Source organism: Equus caballus, chromosome 8 (assembly GCF_041296265.1).
Source record: "Equus caballus isolate H_3958 breed thoroughbred chromosome 8, TB-T2T, whole genome shotgun sequence".
Classification (NCBI taxonomy): domain Eukaryota; kingdom Metazoa; phylum Chordata; class Mammalia; order Perissodactyla; family Equidae; genus Equus; species Equus caballus.
Window position 1 is genome coordinate 77,601,131 of NC_091691.1, and position 21,835 is coordinate 77,622,965.

Genomic DNA, 21,835 nt, shown 5'->3' on the forward strand with positions numbered 1-21,835 from the left:
ATCTATTTATGGTGACTGTGACGGTAGGGATCATTAGTAAATTCCCCGCGGGCCAATAACTGTGCCAGCAGCTGTGGAGAGTGGCACAGAACTTTGCAGAAGAACGAGTCTTAGACACGCAAACAAAAACAGCTCAGAAACATAACTGTTCCTAAAGCGCGGAAGCCTCGCATTTCCTGGATCCTCCCTCTTCTTCTCCATTCTCCTATCCTGTATCCAGCTCCTAAATCTCCCCCTCCATCCTTCTCTTGCCTCCACTGGCTATCCAGGATGGACCCAAACTCCCAGCCTTCCTCTCGCCTCCTCCTGCCTGGGCGACTGGTACCCACCAACATCCCCCAACCCCACCCGCGCCTGCGCAGAGCCTCTTCTCGCGCGAACGCGCTGCCATCACCCCCAAAAGCCCCGCCAATCCCGGGGATGCGAGGTCCCCGGTGAGCCGGTCTCAGCTCTGTTCGTGGAGCGACAGACGTCGCCTGTATCTGCGGACCCCTTCTACTCTCCACGGCCCCTCTCACATTCCTCGGGATCGCGTCCACAGGGGCGCGCGCCCGCCCTCAAAACAAGTAACCTCCAGGAACCAGACGGAGGAAGGTCCTGCAGGGCAGGAACCTCAGCGCGCGAGCCGCGGAGCCTCGAGGCAGAGCCCCGCCCCCGGGACTGGCTTCCTGCCTCCGCATTGGTCCGCGCTCCCGTCAGTCTCCGCCCATGGGGCCGCACCGGCTCTCCTCCCGGCGCCCTGTCCTCACTACGCCGCTTGCTTAGCTTCCTCGGTGGTGTCCGCCCGGTCACGCCGGTCCCACCCTGAGCTGGCGCGGGCTCCAGGAAGCTCGGGGAAGGGGAGGGCCGGGCCCGGCCGGAGCTGAGCATCGCCCGGGTGGGCGGCCAGGCCGCGGCCTCTCCGCCGGCAGCACCACCTGTCGCGGGGCGAGACGTCGGGTAAGGCTCCGGGTGAGGGGCGCGCTGCTGCGGGCGGCCTGCGCGGCGGGCCGGGCGGGAGCTCCGGGAGAGGAGCGGGCGCCGGCCTCCTCCCGCTGTTTCGGGGAGCCGAGCGCGGCCCCGCCGCCGGCTTCCGTGTGTGCGGCCGGCAGGGTCCCGGTGTGGAGGATGGGGGCCGGGGTGAAGGGAAGGGGCTCCCTGAGTCAGGGCTGGGGGCCAGCGGAGCGGTCAGGTCGCGGCGACCCCCAGTTCGACCGTCCGCGGCTCTTCCCCGGCGCCCGGTTTCGGGGCTCGACTTCCCGGGTTCTCGGCTCGCTGGTCCCAGGGCGTCCCCCTCCCGCCCTGGAGTGAGGCCCTTTGGGCTCCAGAATCCCGGCATCTCTTCTTCCCTCGCCTCCCGCGCCCCTTGAAGACCGATTGTGTGGCTCGAAGCTCCTTTATCAGTAGATCTCTTTTTCTGCAACGATGAATTAATGACAGGAGTTGGGCGGTGTGGGTGTGTGCGTTCGTTAGTTCCTCGTTTTAGAGGAAGTTTGTTGCAAGCTAGAAAGTTCTAGGATTCTGTCCATTCATATGAGATGGCATCTGTGGACCAGAATTGGCAGGTGGTTCCTTGACGTTGGTGATAACCATCTCTGCTTGTGCGGTGTTATATTTGTGGTCCTGGATTTGACTTTCTTTCTTGGTTCTGAAGATAATTCTAGAAAACTTATGTTGCCTTTTGGTAGGAAGCATAATCAAAATAACAAATCTCAACAGAAGTGCTTCTTTACAAAACGTGTTATCTCATATCTGTTTGAATAATGCTTGTGGCAATCACTTCTAAGCAAAGCAGTTAATAGCATCTTATTTCTTTTAGTGTTGCAATTCTTCTTAATGACAACAATGGAAGCACGTGTTAATTATTAATTATGAGTCGGGCAGTGTGCTCTACATGGATGATCTCAAAATAGTGCTTTGAGGTTGGTACTGTTATCTCCAGTTTACAAATGAAGAAACTAAGGCTTGGGAAGATTAAGTCACTTGCCCAAAATCACAGGTTTTAAGTGGCAAAGCCTAGATTCAAACTCAGGCAATCTGATTTATTAGCCTCCACCCCCTCTTCACCTTGTATGCTCCTTAAGCATTGTTCAGTTGCTAATAATTGCAATGGTGTACTCATAAGTTTGGGATTTTTTTTCCTGAGGAAGATTAGCCCTGAGCTAACCTGTGCTGCCAATCCTCCTCTTTTTTTTTTTTTGCTAAGGAAGACTGGCCCTGAGCTAACATTCGTGTCCATCTTCCTCTACTTTATATGTGGGATGCCTACCCCAGCATGGCTTGCCAAGCGGTGCCATGTCCGCACCCGGGATACAAACCAGTGAACCCAGGGCCACTGAAGCAGAACGTGCACACTTAACCACTGCACCACCGTTGGGCCCCTGTACTCATAAATTTTGATCTTTAGTGGCCAAGCGTTCTGGAAGTTAGAGAAGAAACAGTCACCCCCCTCACCCCCATGTATCCATATCCATGTATGTATATATACACACACTACAGTATATGTATCTCTATTGCGTGACTATTATAGTTCAGTTACATGTTGCTGTTACATGGTTTGCAGAAATACAGAAAAAAGTTGATCTCTGTCATCTTATTGTATTCGACCTTTAAATACTCCGCTTTGAGCACTGATTTATAACCTGTATCTGACCCTTTTGAGGTAGTCATAAAAACTTAATTAAAAGTTAGGCATGGAGGCCAGAAATGCTGATATTACCTTTATCATATGTTACTGGAAAATGTTGGGCTATGCTTTTGTAGAAGTTCTTCATTCTCTTGAGAATTAAAACACTCTTGGTCAGTAGTTATTTCTGAGAAAGAATTACTTACGGCTTAGAAGGTGACTGTGTATAATGTTTTTGTCTTTTAATATATTTATTATGAAAACACATTCAAAAATTCATAAAGGAACTCATTTACCATTTGAGAATTTCTTTTGTAAATTAACTCCTATGTAGTACTGTTCATGCATACCTTGTATTTAATTTCATATAAAACTAAGCTATTCTAAACTATATTCAATTTTGTATTAAGTTAAAGTAAAATAAATTCTGATTTATGTTGGTGGAATTTCAGACAGACTTAACAGCCACATTTTAAAACGTAAATAACACTAAAACGTATGGTGGTTTACTGAGGAACAATGTTAGAGGACAAAATTCACACTAAATATCAAAATTACTCTACATTTGGCTTTATAAAAAGGTAACTATTTTATTTGAAAGTCACCATTTTGATTAGATGGCTGCATATTATACCTCCTTTGATCAATATTTACAAATTTCAAAAGTAATGAAAAATATTATATTGGTTCTGTAGATATTGTTTAGGATGACATTTAATGTTGCCTGGATCCTTATGTCATCCAGATTCTCATTCTTGACCTAGAAATTTATTTTGAAATAGTTTAAATAAATATTAACCATGATTATCCTCATGGCCTCTTAACGTGGATTTCACCTTGGAAGATGTTGATGCAGAAACTAACAGGCATTTAGAAGGCACTTTCTGACCACCTTAGTCTGTTACTACTGATGACAATAATGCTTAGATAACTAGCATTTAGACAGCATTTAGAGGGCACTGTGATAAGCATCTTACGTGGATTATCTAATTTAAATCTTAAAACGGCCCTGTGTCGTAGGTCCTGTTGTTTATCATCCCCGTTTGAGTGATGAGAAGACCGCAGCTCAAGGAGATTGTGGTTTACTCTGACTTGCTGAAGATCACAGAGCTAGCAATGGCAAAGCCAGGATTTAAATCCAGCAGTTTGATTCCAGAGCTTGCCTTTGACCACCCTGTTAGACTGCCTGGATATGGATTTTATTGAATAACCCTTTAAGTCAAGTAGTCAAGGTATTTATGATGATGATAAAGCTCTAAGGGCTCATTACTAGTCACATCTCTGCAGTATAGAATTTCCCCTGCCCTGTTTTATCGAGGAGAAAAGTGAGACTTCTGAGTCGGTGGTTCCCAGACTTTTGGACTTCATGAGCAAGTTATAAAAAAAAGTGTGCACACAGGGTGGCAACTTGGACCAGACATAAGATCAGCAGCTTTGAATTCTGTCAAGGTTAAGAACCTTTTTAAAAACTACCATCTACCATCCCCATCCTTTTATGAAAGAAAGGACATTTTAATCACCAAAAGGTAGGAAGATCATAATTGCAACATGAAAACAAAGACAGTAAATTTAGTATTATGAAAAACTATATTACATTGTCCTGGTTTTTCCAATTTGGTCACAGACCAGTGAAAAGCATGTCCCAGACTAACACCAATTCAGAGACCGTTTGGGAATGCCTGGGTCACACAACTGATTGCAAACTGGTAATTAGCTAAGTCCAGATTCAAACTCAAGTCTGTCTGACTGCAGAGCTTGTGCTTGTTGCACCAAGTGATGACCTCTCTCTAATTTTGGTCTTGAGTGCATTGACCTTCTCCTTTCTACCCCCAAGTAGGGTAGTCTCCAGCAGCCAGTGGCCGGACAGTTTCAGTCCTAAGCCATTTTTAAACACCACCCGGAGAGTAGGTTCCACTGCCTCCCAGGGCAAGGCAGTGTGAGTGACGCACTCGGAGTAGAAACAAGAAACATGTGTTAATATCCAAGAAACTCTCAAGCAACTCGATTGTGAATAACAAAAGATACTTCTATCACTCAGGAAATTCCGAGGATTTTTAGGAGCTCTGTACCAGGAACTGAGGACAAAAACCAAACATATTTCTTACTATGTTACAAGTACTGATTACAAAATGTAATTTTTTTCAGATTGTCTTTGATTTAAAATAAAAAGTATTCCATACTATTTTAGGTTTGCCTGCCTCACCAATATACTGCAATACTAAACCAACCTTTTTTTGTGTGTGTGAGGAAGATTGTCCCTGAGCTAACATCTCTGCCAGTCTTCCTCTATTTTGTATATGGGATGCTGCCACAGCATGGCTTGACAAGTGGTGTATGGTCCATGCCCAGGATCCAAACCTGTGAACCCCAGGCCACCAAAGTGGAGCACACGAACCCAACCACTATGCCACCAGGCTGGCCCCTAAACCAATCTTTTGTTACCAAAGTTTTAATTGTGATAAATAATGCTATCTCTCCTGGAAGAACCACATAAACATATGATCAATACTACCATTTAAAATTTATTTTGGGGCCTCGCCCAGTGTCATAGTGGTTAAGTTTGTGCACTGTGCTTCAGCGACCCGGCGTTCACGGGTTCAGATCCCAGGCGTGGAACTATACACTGCTCATCAAGCCATGCTGTGGCGGTGGCCCACATACAAACATAGAGAAAGACTGGCACAAGTGTTAGCTCAGGGCCAATCTTCCTCACCCAAAATAATAATAATAATACAATTTATTTTGAAATAATTTGAAAGCCTCGATTGCACACATCATACCTTTTGGTCCCTTAATATTTCACTGTGTATTTTCAGAACAAGTATCTCTCTTACATGTGGTTATCAGGTTCACAAAATTTAAAATTGCACAGTACTTTTATGTAAGCCACAGTATATCTTCTAAATTTGCCAATTTTCCCAATAATGTCCTTTATAGCATTTTTTTAAATCAGGTTTTGCATTTAGGTGTCACATGTGTTTAGTCTTCTTTAAATTGGCAATAGTTCCTTAGTGTTTCTCTTTTATGACATGAACGTTTTGGAAGATAACCAAAAACCACAAATCAGTTATTTTGTGGTATGTCTCTCATTATTCTTTATTATCATTATTATTATTATTGAAATCTATTTGACATATAACGTGTAAATTTAAGACGTACATGTTAGATACATTTATATATTATAATCTGATTGCCATTGTAGCGAGAATTAGTACCTCTGTCATGTTACATAATTATTTCTTTTTAGTGGTTAGAATAACTAAGTTCTAGTCTCTCACCAAGTTTGATGATTATAATACAATACTATTGTCTATATTCACTATACGGTACATTAGATCTCTAGGACTTACAGCTCATTGCAGGTTTGTACCCTTAAGCAACACCTGTCCTGTCCCCAACCCCCTTCCCCGTCTCATGTGATTCTTGATGTTCTTATGATCATACAGATTTCTGGGTTTTGTGGCCATATGTAGTACCACATTTTTGTGAAATATTCAGAATAGGTAAATTCATAAAGACAGAAAGCAGATTGGTGGTTGCAGGCAGTGGGGGAGGGGGCAAACTGCCTGTTGGGTACCATATTTCCTTCTGGGATGATGCAGATGTTTCGGAACTAGATAGAGGTGGTCATTGCACAACATGGATTTTCTAAATCCCTTTGAATTGTTCACTTTAAAATGGTTAAATTTATGTTATGTGAATTTTGCCCCTATAAAAATCAACTTTAAAAAATCCCAGTGCAGATGGTTTTGCTACACCCCCATATACAGAGGATGAATTTCTCAGCAAATAGAAATTCTGTTAAAAAAAAACTTACTGCATGATAATTTGTAATGATTAAAGAAATAAATGGGCATTGCAAATTGTTATTTGGTAGGAGAATTGATATACAGATCTATTATATTCCTATCAGTAAATATTTAAGGTTTAATGTACAGTCAGGTGTCGCTTAACAGGGATGCTTTCTGAGAAATACATTGCTAGGTGATTTCGTCGTTGTGCGAACATCAGAGTGTACTTATATAAACTAGATGATATAGCCTACTACACATCTAGGCTATATGGTACTAATCTTATGGGGCCACCATCATTAACTGAAATGTCGTTATCCAGTGCATGACTGTGTTATGTAGAGTTTTCCATTTTGAAGAATTCCCATATGTTTGTGATGGATGTGAAAGGACAAAAACATGTTTTCTAGCTAATTTGCATGATTTTTTTTATATTAAAGAACAGGTTTTCTAAAAACAAAAAAGTTTTAGTACATTAAATTTAAACATTGAATATCTTAGGATATAAAAATTCTAAGTCTAGGGGCCGGCCCGGTGGCGCAGCAGTTAAGTTCGCATGCTCGGCTTCGGCTGCCCGGGGTTTGCAGGTTTGGATCTCGGGTGCAGACCTATGCACTGTGTATGAAGCCATGCTGTTGTAGGCGTCCCCCGTTACAGAGTAGAGGAAGATGGTCACGGATGTTAGCTCAGGGCCAGTCTTCCTAAAAAAATAAAATAAAATAAAATTCTAAGTCTAGATTAAGAATCTGCATAGCTTCTTTTCTTCTGAATGTGTATGCTCCAGGCTTTCCTGTTACTCACTTTTCCACCTTCAAGCTAAACTCCCACACTCGCTTACATGGAACTCACTTGTCTCTTTACTAGCTGTTACCTTGTTTCTTAACATCTCACTTTCTTTCTGTCATAAGTGAAAGATACATACCTTGCCCCACTCTTGTGTATTAGAAAAAGGGTAAATGTTTAGCACACTGTAATAGGTAATACGTAAAGAGTAGCAATGATTGTTATCCAAAGACTTAAAGTGGTGTCAGGAAAAGTCAGTCTTTGCCTTCACCTTATTGTTACCTTTTTATGGTCATTAGAACCTGTAGAAACAAATGTATTTTGAAAAAGCCTTTTCACATGTGGAAAGTTAAGCTTTCTAAATCTGCTTTTGAAAACTGATAGCCGCTGTGCATGCAGTTCTGTGATATGCTTCTCATCAGTGGTTTAATTGCTTTGCTTTTCCCAGGTGAAGGAAGAGATGTTGTCTCGGTTGAGAATAGTTGCTGCTCCCTGTACTCTAGCATGTCGTCCTGTTCACACGAAAGAGAAAGGCAAGCCGCTTATGTTGAACCCGAGAACAAACAAGGTCAGTAACACTAATACTAACATACATTTTCTCTCTTCCTGGTAAAGGTTTGTTATATCTTAGACTGATAAAGAATGAAATTTTTGTGTTTTGTAGCTTTATACAAGAACTATTCAGAGGTATTTACTTTTACTGCGTGAACTTTTTTTCAGTTTTTTCCACATTGGCAAGAATCATGACTGCTTTATATCTCCCAAATTTCACCCTCTACAACTTCTACCACCAGAAAAGGATTGACTTTATTTCCTAGTTCTATCTCAAAAATAAAAATCCCAAGAATAACATCTGGCCAGGACTTTTGGCCAGATGTGGAATATTTAGATTGACCCAGCTTGAATCAGGTGTTCATCCTGGAGCAGTCACTTGGGCCCTTGGAGGATGGGGTCAAAATTGTAAAGTGAAATGTTATCTAATGTCCACCCCCACCCCACCTCCACCCAACTTTTTGGACACAAATCATTGCACACAAGTGATTTTGCCCATTAATCACACTACTGCTTCAAAGGAGAGTCACCCCTGACCCTTTCTGTACTCTTGGGCCAGAAATGATGGGCAATATTGAGACCTAGTTCTGCCTTTGTTCCTTATCCAAGCTGGGTACAGCGGGCAAGTCCTTCTATTTTTTAGTGGCAATATTAAATATTAAGTAATTCTGGAAAGCGATTTCTTACAGGAAGGGTACATTGGGTTTATTTCTGTATATGCTGTATATGAAATTTACCTTTTGGGAAAGGTACATTCAGACGAGGATGTGATTTATTTTAAAACAATAGTCATAAAAAATTTGCTAATCTCATCTGTTCCCCATTATGGGAGGGAAATCATTAACTGTGATATGTTTTGAGGGGTTTCAGGCCTACAAAGGGGAATTTGACCAAGGGTCACACACAGCACCTTATCTTTGCATTTTTGGTAGCTGGCACCGCATGAGAATTCAGCAAGCAGTTAGTGAATTAAATGAAGCTTAATGAGGGATATTGTAATCCTCTCTTGTTTTTGCCTCATCTCCCCAAATCTTGCTTGCTCTTCAAGATGCAGCTCATTCAAAATCCAGTTCTGCCATAGGGCCTTTTCACACCACCCTGGGCTGGAATAATCGCTCCCTTCTCTGAAACCCTGTAGCAGTTTTTATCTTTCTGTTCCTATGGCAAGTAATCGATACATGTTGCTTTGTGCATCTTTTCATGTCTTAAGCTGTCCTTGAAATAACTGATAGCATTTAGGTTTTCATGAATTTATATTTCAGCTTCCTTTTGGGCAAGGACCATTCAAAATTTCTTTGTATCTTTTTACAGTTTCATGGGTATAGTAAACATTTGATAAATATGGTTTTATTTTATTTTTATCCTTATAGAAACTATTTAAAACCTACTTGGGGGGGGGTTATAAGAAATTTATAAAGTACCTTAAGCAGCAAGTGAATTTTAAAGGGGAGGATAGCCTAAAATGTATTACAGTACTTCTATAAAGAAAAAATCTAACACTCTGGCCTGAAATCTCTAAGGTTGGATAACATCTGTATGGTTACCCTATTGAAGGACCACTTCTGAAAATCCCTTAAGCATCAGGAAGAGATTTTGGTTGTATTTGTTTGTTTAAGAAGGAAGTGATTCCCAATTTGAGGGTCATGGACTCCTTGGGGACTTACCATGTAAAGAAATCAGGTTTGTGCTTCAAACATTGTGGACTAAATTAATAATTTTTCACATATTTATAAATACTGTTTTAAGAGTATGTTGCTGCTATGATTACTAAAATAGTAACTAAAGGCAGTACTGAATTCTTAATCTTTTTAAATGTATTTCTGTAATCACTGTCTACTAAAGGTATACCTGTAAAACTTTTTTTATTATGGTAAAGCAAATATAATGCACAGTTTACAATTTTTTTTTTTTGAGGAAGATTAGCCCTTGAGCTAACATCTGCTGCCAATCCTCCTCTTTTTTTTTTTGCTGAGGAAGACTGGCCCTGAGCTAACATCTGTGCCCATCTTCCTCTACTTTATATGTGGGATGCCTACCCCAGCATGGCTTGCCAAGCAGTGCCATGTCCACACCCGGGATCTGAACTGGTGAACCGCGGGCTGCCGAAGCGGAACATGCGCACTTAACTGCTGCACCACCGGGCTGGCCCCCTACAATTTACAGTTTTAACCCTTTAAAAGTGTACAACTCAGTGACGTTAAGTACATTCAGTCTTGTGCATCCATCACACTATCTAGTTCCAGAGTTTTTCATTACCCGACATGGAAACCCAATGCCTAGTAAGCAGTCAGTCCTCATTTCCCCTGTCCCCTCCTCAGCCCCTGGCAACCACTAGTCTGTTTTCTGTTCCTGTGGATTTGCCTATTCTGGCATGAATATGAAATTGTTTATGAAAAGTTTTTTAAGTCCTTCTCCTTTAAAGGATTGGACATTTTGCTAGATTATGAGCAGGATGTGAGGTGCTGATTTGTGCTCTGCCACTTGCTAGCCGTGAAACTTTGGCAAATCCTTTAACCTCTCTAGGCCTCCCTGTTCTCACTTAAATAATGTAGATAATACAGCATTTTGAAACGTTCAAAGGACTGTACAAGTGTCAAATTGGATTTCTCCTTTCTCCCCATGCTCATTTGGCTAACTTTTCTAATAGGCTTTTGAAACTCAGCTCCGCATCCTTTCCCCTAGGAAGTTTTCGCTGACTCTTCTCCCCTGCTTCCCCACCACACTGGATGGGTTACTCCTCCTGTGTGTTCTTTTAGCGTTCTTGTGCTTACCGCTATTATTACTATGTATCATTCTCTATTGGAATTATCTAACTCCTCCATGAGACTATGACCCACTTGAGGCTAAGGATCATGTCTTATTTCTAGATCCTCAACACCTTACCATTGTACTCAGCACACATAGAACCCTAGTAATGATGGATAGATGGATGGATGGATGAAGGCACAGAAAAAGCCTGAGGTAGTTGATGATGCTGGTTAGTGCAGATAGTGAAGCACGAGTTTTGTTTCCAGAAAAGATGTTTGGATTCTTTAGTTGTGTCAACTACTTTTGCAAAATAAGATAGGAACTAGCCTTATTCACAGCTCTTCTTCCAGTGTGCTGACTTGTGTGTTTCCTTGTGGTTTTTGTGTGTTTTCCTTGAGCCTATTTCCTCTTACAAAGTCTTAATTAAGTTATGTATATATTTTTTAAGTATGAATAATTTTAAATTACATTTAAAGTTTTTCAGTTGATGAGTGTATTTTTATTTCTAATTTGTGTATCGAGTTATAAGACCCAGTTCCTATACCAAAGCAACATAAGCTACTTAGAGCATCTGATGTGAATAATTATGGGTTTTTCATGAACAGACCTTGCCACTTAGCTAGAGTTTGCCCCTTTCAGTGCTATTTCATCTTATTTAACACATTTTCAGGAATCTAAAGAAGCATTTGAATGTTCCAGGACTACCTTATACTTGTGAGGAGCTGGCTGCACAGTGCCTAATCGTATTGAAGTTAAGGGAATGCGTTGTATCAATGGATTCTATCTTCTGAATCAGTTGCCTTCTATCTCCTCTGTTTCTCATCACAAATCCAGATCAGTATTAAAGTATCTGAAGGGTTGTTTTAGTCTCGGATTATTTCTGTAACTCTCAGGATATATGTCCTGTTTAGCTTATACAAGACCTAAAGATTTAGCTAAAATGTGCTTTAAAGTATAAAATGAGTACCAATAAACAAATATTTGGTTGAATCATAGAGGAATGAGAAAGTGTATAGTAAATTAATTAGATACTTATTTTTGGTGCAGATTTAAAGCTTTTAGAGGTACTTAGAAATGATACTTTACATTTTAATAATGCTTCCTTAGGACACTTTCTCAAACAGAAAATCTGGGGAGTATTCAGACTACGAGTTCTTATGATTACGACTAAAACTGTAAGCAGTTGCTTGATTAAAGCTGGGCCAGCTCTGAACTCTGTAGCCCCCACTGCCAACTCTTTTCACTTTCTTCCAATTCTTCCGACCTGTGGAATGGCTGCTTTGGGAAGAGAAGCAAACGTTTTTATTGATGAAGTGATGTGGGTATCAAAGGTATCAGAGCCCTTCTGAAATTCAAAAGAAATTGAATGCTGTTCATATCAACTAGCAATTTTCAAAGCCCTCCTGCCATCTGAATTTTTTATTTTCCTGTTTCCTCCATAATATTAGTGAATCTCTCTTTCAAATCAAATATTTTTTTCAAGGTGGAAGATTGTGGAGACATATTACGAGAGATTCAAATTTATTTCAGCCAAATTTGAATATTCCTAAGGAACTATTTAGAATAACGTACCATAGATTGCTAGAGCTAAAAGAGCTAAATAAATGGTAAATGCCAATGTAAATCATTAACATATTGGGAAGAAGAGTGTTGAAGAAGAGAATTAATAACCCCTTCGCTTTGTGGATTAGGAAATTTAAGCCCTAAAAGATTTGATGACTTGCTTGAGTTTTGTATCTGGAGCTCTGGTTTTATGGTTCTTATTCTCTGAGGGTTTTGTTTGTTTTTATTTTAACCTCCCGTGGTTAGTTCCCTAATAGATAAACTAATTTGGATTTTTCCTGTGATTCTTATTTACACAAATAATATTATGACTATAAAAGAAAGAAAAAATCACATTCCTACCACCACAATATATCGTCTATTTTTATTTTGCCATGATCCTCTTAAAAGTATACTTACTATTAAGATTGTAGCATTCAATTTTGTATGCCATTTTACCACTGAGAAGAGTATATTATAAATAATCTCCATGATGCTTCATAAGCCTTATGATATATGGCTGTATAATAGTTTAGTAGATACATATGGAATCACGAAGACTCATGAGAGTCCTAGCTTGACCCCTTACTGGCTGTTTAATCTTCAGTGTGGAGACAACCTCTTTGGATCCCAATTTTTTCATCTGCAGTGCTATACAGAAAAAAAGAAAAATTACAAAGCTATTTTAGGCACTGAAATACTATGTAAATGTGAGTTATTCCGTTTGGGTGATGTTTTATTATTTAGCCATGGCCCTATTGTTGACTATTGTTTTTTCCAATTTTGACCTTATAAATCATTAGTCACTTAGTCACCTTATCAGTTTTATAAATAAGTATTTGGTAGTTTCCCAATCTCTAGTGGATTTTATTCTGACTGCACTTGAAGAGAAAGAAATAGAAGGGGCCTTTATTTCCCCCCAGCATGCTTACCTGCACATTCAAGAGTCTATTTAAGGGATTTTTATCAATATTGGCTTATGTGGAGCAACAGCACGTGTCTAAAGAAAATAGCTCAGGATCTTTCAGGATCGGCTGAACGAGGCACACTTCTGCTCTGTAAACTGAGGAGGCATTGCTGCTGCAGAGATGAGAGAATTGCAGGCCTGGTGGGACAGGTGGCATCAGGAAATGGAGAGAGTAGGAGAAGGGCAGATGAAAGGAAGACTGTTTTTGCTGACTGTTAAGGAACTAATCAAAGCATTCATTTTAAAGCAATTTTAGTTGTCTTTGCAGGCTTGCTTCACTTATTAACAGCAGGCTAGCAAATTTAAGAATTTCATCAACTATTACCATACTTAATACATAAAATTATTTCTTTAATAATCATTTTAACTTCTACCCTGCACTATAAATAAAATGCTTTTGAGTGTCCCTTCAGTCTAAACAGGAGATAGGTAGTGAAACCTTGTATAGCCAACTCATTTATCTTTGGCAATAGGATAGGTAAAGTAATTTTAATTGAACTATATAGTTCATTTAAACATAAATTTTACTTTTTCACTTTAGCCTTTTACTAGAGTTGGAAAAAGGAAGAGCAACAGTTTTGGTTTTATCTCCTTGATAATTTCCCAGCCTTAGATAAAATCTTACAGGGAGAAACCTATGACACACAGGATTTAGTGATTTGAGTCTTCTCCCTTTTTTTCTTTTTCAGTCCAGCTAAAGGTTTTATCAATTTTGTACATCTTTTCAAAGAACCAGCTTTTGGTTTCATTGATTTTTTTCCAATTGTTTTTTCTATTTTATTTCTTTTCTTTTCTTTTCTTTGAGGCAGACTAGCCCTGAGCTAACTGCCGCCAATCCTCCTCTTTTTGCTGAGGAGGAGTGGCCCTGAGCTAACATCTGTGCCCATCTTCCTCTACTTTATATGTGGGACGCCTACCACAGCATGGCTTGCCAAGTGGTGCCATGGCTGCACCCGGGATCTGAACCAGTGAACCCCGGGCCCCTGAAGCGGAACATGCGCACTTAACTGCTGCGCCACTGGGCCGGCCCCTCTATTTTATTTATTTTCACTTTAATGTTTATTATTTCCTTCATTCCTTCTTGCTTCAGGTTTAATTTGCTTTTTTTCGCCTCCTAGTGTTTTAAGATGTGGAAAGTTACGTTACCGTTCTGAAATCTCCCTGCTTTTTTCATATGGGCATGTGTAACTATAAATTTCCCTCTAAGCATTGTTTTCACTGCATCTCATAAATTTCGATATGTGTTTTAATTCATCTCAGAGTATCTTCTAATTTCCTTTGTAATTGCTTCTTTGACCAATTGGTTATTTAGGATTGTGTCATTTAATATCCAAATATTTGTGAATTCCCCAATTTTCCTTCTATTATTGATTGCTAATCTCATTGCACTGTGGTTAGAGATCATACTTTGGATGATTTAAATCCTTTTAAATTTATTGAGACTTGTTTTTTGGCCCAACGTACAGTCTGTCCTGGAGAACATTCTGTGTGCACTTGAGAAGAACGTGTATCCTGCTGCTGTTGAGAGGAGCGCTCTGTAGGTGTCTGTTAGGTCTGGTTGCTTCATAGTGTCGCTCGAGGCTTCTGTTTCCTTGTTGATTTTCTGTCTTGTTTTTTTCTCCATTATTGAAAGTGATGTATTGGAGTCTCCAGCTTTTTGAATTGTCTTTCTCCCTTCAATTCTGTCAGTTTTTGCTTCCTATATTCCGGGCCTCTTTTGTTAGATGTATATATGTTAATAATTGTTATATCTTTTTAATGGATTGACTCTTCCATTATTATAAAATGTCAGTCTCTAGTAACAATGTTTCAAAGTCTGTTTTGTCTGTTAATATAGCTGCTCTAGCTCTCTTGGTTACTGTTTACATGGTATATCTTTTTCCATCCTTTTGCTCTCCACCTATTTGTGTGTGAATCAAAGCGTGTCTCTTGTAGACAGCATATAATTGGATCATGTTACTGTATCCATTCTGCCAATACCTGCCTTTTAATTGTAGAGTTTAATCCATTTAGATTAATGTAATGACTGATAAGGTACAATTTATGTCTGCCATTTTGCAATTTGTTTTCTAAATGCCTATGTCTTCTTTTGTTCCTCTGTTCCTCCACTGCTCCATTCCTTTGTATTAAATAGATATTTTCCAGTGTACCATTTTATTTCCTTTATCATTTCTTTTATTGCCTATTTCTGAGTTATTTTCTTAGTTGTTTGCCCTGGGGATTACAATTACCATCTTTATAACAATCTAGTCCAGGTTGGTACCAACTTAATTTCAGTAGTACACAAAAACTTTGTTCCTGTATAGCCCACCCCCCCCTTATGTGCTGCTTTGTCATACAAATTACATCTTTATACATTTTGTGACCGTCAACACAGATTTATAATTATTGCTTTATGTATTTGTCTTTTAAATCAGGTAGGAGAAAAAAAAGCTACACACAGAATATATTTATACTCTCTTTTATATTTACTCATATAGTTTTATCTTACCCACGTTTTTATTTCTTTATGTAGATTTGAGTTACTGTCTACTCTCTTTTATTTCAGCCTGAGGGGCTCTCTTTGGTATTTCTTATGGGATAGGTCTGCTAGCAATGAGTTCTCTGTTTTTGTTTATCTGGGAATGTTGTAATTCCTCCTTCATTTTTGAAGGATGGTTTTGTAACGTTTAGAAATTCTTGGTTGACAGGTTTTTTATCTGCACTTTGAAAATGTCATCTCACTGCCTCATGACGTCCCCAGTTCCTGATAGGAAATTAGCTGTTAGTCTTTTTGAGGGTTAGTGTACCGTGATGAGTCACTGCTCTCTGCTTGCAAATTTCTCCTTTTGTCTTTGGCTTTTGACAGTTTGAATATGATGTGTCTAGGTGTAGATCTCTTTGAGTTTTTCCTGACTGGAGCTCTTGAGCTTCTTGGATGTGTGGATTAGTGTTTCTCATCAAATTTGAGAAATTTCTGGCCATTATTTCTTCAAATATTCTTCTGTCCTTTTCTCTCCTCCCCTTCTGGGACTCCCATTATGCCTATGTTGGCACTGTTGATGGTGTCCCACAGGTCTCTGAGGTTCTGTTCGTATTTATGTATTGTTTTTTCTTTCCTTTTCTCAGACTGGATGATCTCAATAGACCTGCCTTTAAGGTGTTCTTTCTTCCACCTACTTGAGTCTGTTGTTGAGCCCCTTTAGTGAATTTTTAATTTCAGTTATTTTACTTTCAACTCCAAAATTTCTGTGTGGTTCCTTTTTATGATTTCTATCTCTTTATTGATATTCTCTAGTGAGATATCATTCTCATACTTCCCTTTAGTTCTTTAGACATGGTGTCCTTTAGTTCTTTGAATATATTTAAAATAACTAATTTAAGGTCTTTGTCTAGTAAATATAGTGTTTGGGCTTCCTCGGGGGCAGTTTCTATTAACCACCATTTTTTCCTGTGTATGAGCTAGACTTTGTTTTTTTGCATGCCTCATAATTTTTTGTTGAAAACTGGACATTTTAAATAATGTGGCTGCTCTGGAAATTAGATCCCCCTACTAGGGTTTGTTGTCTTGCTGCTGTTTATTTAGTGACATTTCTGAATAAATTCTTTAAAGTCTTTACATGCCCACTGAAGTCTCTGCTTTGTTTGCTTAGTGGTCAGCTAGTGATTAGACAGAGACTTAAATACTTAGAACCAATGAGTCTCCCGTCCTCTGGCTCTGTTTACATGTTGGGGCGTGCCTGCAGCACTCAGCCAGGCAGTTTACAACTATGAATCAGCTTTCACTTCTTGTTTGTACAGAGCCTCAAGGTTAGCCAGAGGTGGGAGCCTTAGGGCTTCTCAAGTCTGTCCTGGACTTGCCTACAACTCATGCACCTGGCCTTCTAGAGTCTCAGGAGTATATTAGAGCCTTTCAACGCTGCCCGCCCCTGCACACCCCCTTCCCTTCCCCTGCCCGCCCGGGACATCTCATTCCTCAGCTTTTCCTTTTCAGCTTTTTGGTTAGCCTATTGTTTGCCTCAGCTGTTAACCACTGCCTTAGGGAGCTGCCATGTAAAATAATTACCTCTGATTGTTTTCAACAGGCTCTTCTGGGGGAAAGGCTGGTCACACTGGGTGAGCTCCAAGTCAGGTCAAATAAAGATAGCCTTGCAAGTGGGGTCTTCCAGGGAACCACCAGACAGGTCAAATAATGACAATTCTCTGGATATGGGGCTTTTTAGAAGAATCTCCAACCCCTTCTGCCCTCTCCAGTGGCTGCCAGGCTAATTTTCAAAGTGGTTGTTTCACTCAAATTGCTGTTTTCAAGGCTGCTGTGGAGCTAGGGAGGGGAGAATAGGAATAAGGCAAGTTCAAATGCTGTGAAGCGTGCTATTCTTACTGAAATTCAGCTGTTTTTCTTGAATAAATGCTCTCCGATTGCTGAAGGCTTTGGTTAATTTCCAAAATTCTGAAGTTGATTGTAGTCATTTTGCCAGTGTTCTTGTTCCTTTTATGGAGGAAAAGATGTTTGGAAGTCCTTACCCTGGCATTTTCACAGACATCATTTTAATACAAAGAATTTAGCCCACAACTGAATACCAGAAATTGAAAAAGATTTTCTTATGGCATAGCTTAATTTTTTCTTAAGTATCATTTCTTCCACTCCTTTCTGGTAGGGGTAGCCTCTGTTACCAGCTTGGTCTGTGTTCTTTCAAACTGTGTTCTCTTGATTTCCTTTCTAATGTACTAATGCATCTGTGTATAATATGTACTTTATGAGGGTTTTCTAAACATATCCATTAACAGTGAGTGTATTTTGATTTGCAACTTGCTGTTTTTCCTGAACTGTGTTGGGAGATCTTTCTACTACACACTTAGAGACATATGTCAAATGATATGGTATTTCATGGTATGGAAATACTATCGGTTCCCTAACTGATGGACTTTTAGTTAGTTTGTAATGGCCAAGAAAACTAGAAACAATGCTACAACTAATCTCTTTGTACATGCCTCTTTATTCTCTGTATGAATATTTCTCTAGGAAGGCTATCTAGAAGTAGAATTGCTTTATTGTAGAGTATGTGCATTAAAAATTTTAAGAGTTACTTTAAAATTGTCTTCCGAAAAGGCTAAACCAGTTTATATTCCCAGCAGTGGTATGTGAGAGTATTACTCACGCTATTACTAGATATGGTCAATCTTAGAAATTTTTGACAGTCTGGGCAAAAATGATATTTTTCTGAGTTGTTTTAAATTTGCATTTAAATTACATTTGTGGGACAGCACCATTGCTACCCTAGTAAGTAATAATTTTTAATTCTTTTATTTCTCCTTTTTAGGGAATGGCATTTACATTACGGGAACGACAGATGCTTGGTCTTCAAGGACTTCTACCTCCCAAGATAGAGACACAAGATATTCAAGCTTTACGATTCCATAGAAATGTGAAGAAATTGAATGGCCCTTTGGAAAAGTAAGAGTTAATTAGATGTTTAGTTTTTTATTGATGATCTGATCAGAAAAATTGGGAATATTATGGTTATTATGGTATGAGAAATACACAGTCTCATAATGAAGTTTGTGTTTTAGTCAGTTATCTGTTACTTTTATAATGATTATGTTTCCTTCACTTCAGTGAATACTTCAGTTGTCTTCAGTACTGTAAAATTTAGCAGAAGTCAGTTTTTTTTTTAAAGATTGGCTCCTGAGCTAACATCTGTTGCCAATCTTTGTTTTTTTTCCTTCTTCTTCTTCTTCTTGATCTCCCCAAAACCCCCAGTACATAGTTGTATATTCTAGTTGTAGGTCCCTCTGTTTGTCCTGTGTGGGATGCTGCTTCAGCATGGCTTGATGAGCAGTGCCATGTCCATGCCCAGGATCCAAACCAGCAAAATCCTAGGCCATGAAAGTGGAATGGGCAAACTTAACCACTCAGCCATGGGGCCAGGCCTCGAAGTCAGTTTTTAATGCTTAAAAATCACAGGTCATTTCAAGTTTGAATGGAATTTTAGAAGCAAAGCCTTGTTCATCTGATTTGACCCATTCTATTCAACAGCTTGTATTGATTGCCTACTTTGTGTGTGCCACTGTACTAACCACTGAGGATATAAAGTGGGTAATAGATGGGGTGACCAGGTAATATATCATCCAATCCAGGACACTTTGGTTAATGAAAAAGAGGCGTGACTGAAACTGTCCCGGGCCAACTAGAATGTAGGGCCACCCAGGTAATGCACAGCTCTGCTTTCTAGGAGTTCATCAATAGATAGTTAGACCGTGACTGTCATTTTACTCTGTATTACAGTGTGCAGGACAATGAGGAAAAAAAGTACATGCAGAGTATATTCTGAAAGCATAAAGAGGGGCACCTAGCCCAACTTTGGGAATCAATTAAAAATTCCTGGAGGAAGTGATACCTGAGCTGAGTTTTAAATAACATGTTACAGGTAGCAGGGAAAATGAAAAAGAAGGGCAAAGTATTCTGGGTAGAGGGATCAGTCTGAATACAGGATTAAAAATATCTGTTGAGGGGCCGGCCCTATGGCCTTGCGGTTCCGTTCAGCGCACTCCGTGTAAATGGCATGGGTTCATGGGTTCCAATCCCAGGCATGGACCTACACCACTCATCAGCCATGCTGTGGTGGCATCCCACATATAAAATTGAGGAAGATTGGCAACAGATGTTAGCTCAGGGCTAATCTTCCTCAGCAAAAAAAAAAAAACTGTTGGGTTTGTAAAGTGTAAGAAATTATTGGTTATTGCTGACTGGCAAGAGTGGTTTTTTTGATGGGGCAAAAGGGTGACTAAAATAGATTGAGAAATGAATGAGAGAGGAGGAAATGCAGTCTCTTTCAAGAAGTTTAGATAAGAGGGGGAGGAAAGCCATTCACAGTAAGTAAAGCAGGACTTGGGTTTAAGGGGGTATATTTCAGGCCGGAAGGAAGTTGATTGTGCTCATAGCTGTGAGGAATGAGCCCAGGGGAAGGGATAATTGATAGAACAAGATCCCAGAAAAAGGAAAAGGGCATAGGGTGAAATGCGGAGGTAGAGAGGTTGGCCTTGAATAAGAAAAAAATAACTCAGTCTCTGAGGCAAGAGCAAAGAAGAGAAGTAAGGATAAACTATGCAGGTGCTTGAGCAGAGGGTGTGAGATCTCATCATTCTTGATGACCTTGACTTTCTTTACGATGTAGAATAGGAAGGTCTAGCTGGGATTTAGAAGGACCAAGGTTGAATAGAGTTGGTGAGGAGAGTGATAAATATTTGGAAGAGCCATTAGCTGTAAAGCAAAGCTCAACAAGGACAGGTAAAAGGGATGAGAGTAGACCCTGAAGGCCTGCTGGCATCGTCTTGTTTGTATTGATGCCATTCTGCCCAGCAATGTTATTTTTCTTAGGAAAGGTGCAGTATAATGTCGATTCAGCTTTGGGGTTTGCTGGGCTGGCAAGGATGCAACATAATCCATTCAGCTACTATTTCAGGGCTGCTCTGTGCCAGGCATTGTTCTAAGCTCTGGAACTACAACAATGAAAAATTCCAGCCCTTGCCTTCAGGGAGTTTGAGGGAGATGGAAAAGGCAGACACTGTGGGAAGAGTAGTGCTGTGATGAAGATTTGAGGGGTTTTCTAAATGGTAATGATGGTGGCAGATTTATTCCGAGTGAAAGACTTGATTCTGGGATCCAGAGTGGGGAAGGAAAAGGAGCCAGAAGGGAGCTAATAGAATGGCAGGAGATGAAGCCATCAAGGAGCTAGAGAGCCCTCAAAGAACTATGAAGCAAGGGCTTTGTTTGTATAGCTAGCCAAAGGGTAGAGGGTTATGATCAGAGAGTGAAATAACAGCATTCAGGGTTTCTGAGCTACAACAGTCCTCGGTGAGGACAGCAAGATCCAACATGGGGCACTCAGAAGAGTGACCAAAGTGAAATGAATGAAGTGAAACTGATAAGGTCAAGGAAGTCCAGGAATCGCACTAACTTCCCTCCATCAAGTGCCTGGTAGGTCCTCTGTTCTTTCCTTAACATTTCTGCTGTCTGTTTCACAAAGCTATTCAGTCTTAATAGCCCAATTCTTAGTTTTCCTCCCCACACTGAGGAGAAATCTCTTTTCCTCTAATTTCTACCTATTGGTATTATTTCTGCCCATGGTAGCTACATAGAAAGTATTATTTCTCTTCTAAATGGAATCACTTCTCCTTATTTATTCACCAAGTATTTGCATACCAGTTGTATTCCACGTACTCTGCTAGTTCCTGGAAATATAGAAGTATATAAGGTGATAGTCCCTTATCATGATGTCATCTAGGCTGGAGGGAAGACAAAGTCAAGAAGTGGAGTGAGAGTTACAGAAGAGGGGGTAAGGTCTTATGGGACCTGATGACAAGAAAATGTAACGTGTGCATGTGTGTGATGGGGTAGGGGAACAGACAGAAAGGTACCCCCAGAGAGTGTGGCACCTGAGCTGCATTCAGAGAGCAGGACCATGCCTGAATGGAGGGTGTCCAGGCCAAGGGTGCATGGTAGGTAGCAGCTCCAAGGCCAGGCTTGTGAGGCATTTGAGGAACTGAAGTACATTCAGCATGAAGATGAAGCTGGAAAGGAGGCAGAGGTCTTGTTAACTATTTTAGGCACTTAAAGCCTCTTTAACTGGCATTTGGAAGCCATTCAAGGAGAACAGGAATTATCAGGGTTATATTTTTATGAGAAGAATAGATTGGAGCAGGGGAGCAAAATTGTGTGTATAAAGACTGGTTAGAAAGTTCTTGAGATAACCTAGGTGAGAGATGATCGTGGCTTGGATTGGGTTGGGGTAGAGGGAGGAAATAGGTGTATTTGAAAGATATTTAGCAGGTAGATTCTGTAGGACTTGTTGATTTATTATATTGGGG

At 40.1% G+C, this 21,835-nt stretch overlaps 1 protein-coding gene across 4 annotated transcripts in view; it reads left to right on the plus strand.

Annotated features, from left to right (window-relative positions):
- Nucleotides 1–356: 356 nt before the first annotated feature.
- The window catches only part of ME2 (malic enzyme 2), a 55,348-nt gene continuing 33,869 nt past the window's right edge, over nucleotides 357–21,835 (plus strand). For 2 of the 4 annotated variants that reach the window (XR_011441531.1, XM_023647819.2), the window contains exons 1-4: nucleotides 384–939; nucleotides 1,799–1,901; nucleotides 7,628–7,747; nucleotides 18,289–18,422. Coding sequence is in view for 2 of the 4 variants with exons in the window: in XM_023647819.2 (XP_023503587.1) it covers nucleotides 7,640–7,747; nucleotides 18,289–18,422 (242 nt within the window). In the remaining 2 variants the exon portion in view is untranslated. Of the gene's footprint in view, nucleotides 940–1,798; nucleotides 1,902–7,627; nucleotides 7,748–18,288; nucleotides 18,423–21,835 lie in introns of all 4 variants that reach the window. The other 2 variants (XM_023647818.2, XR_002809961.2) reach the window with 2 other exon arrangements.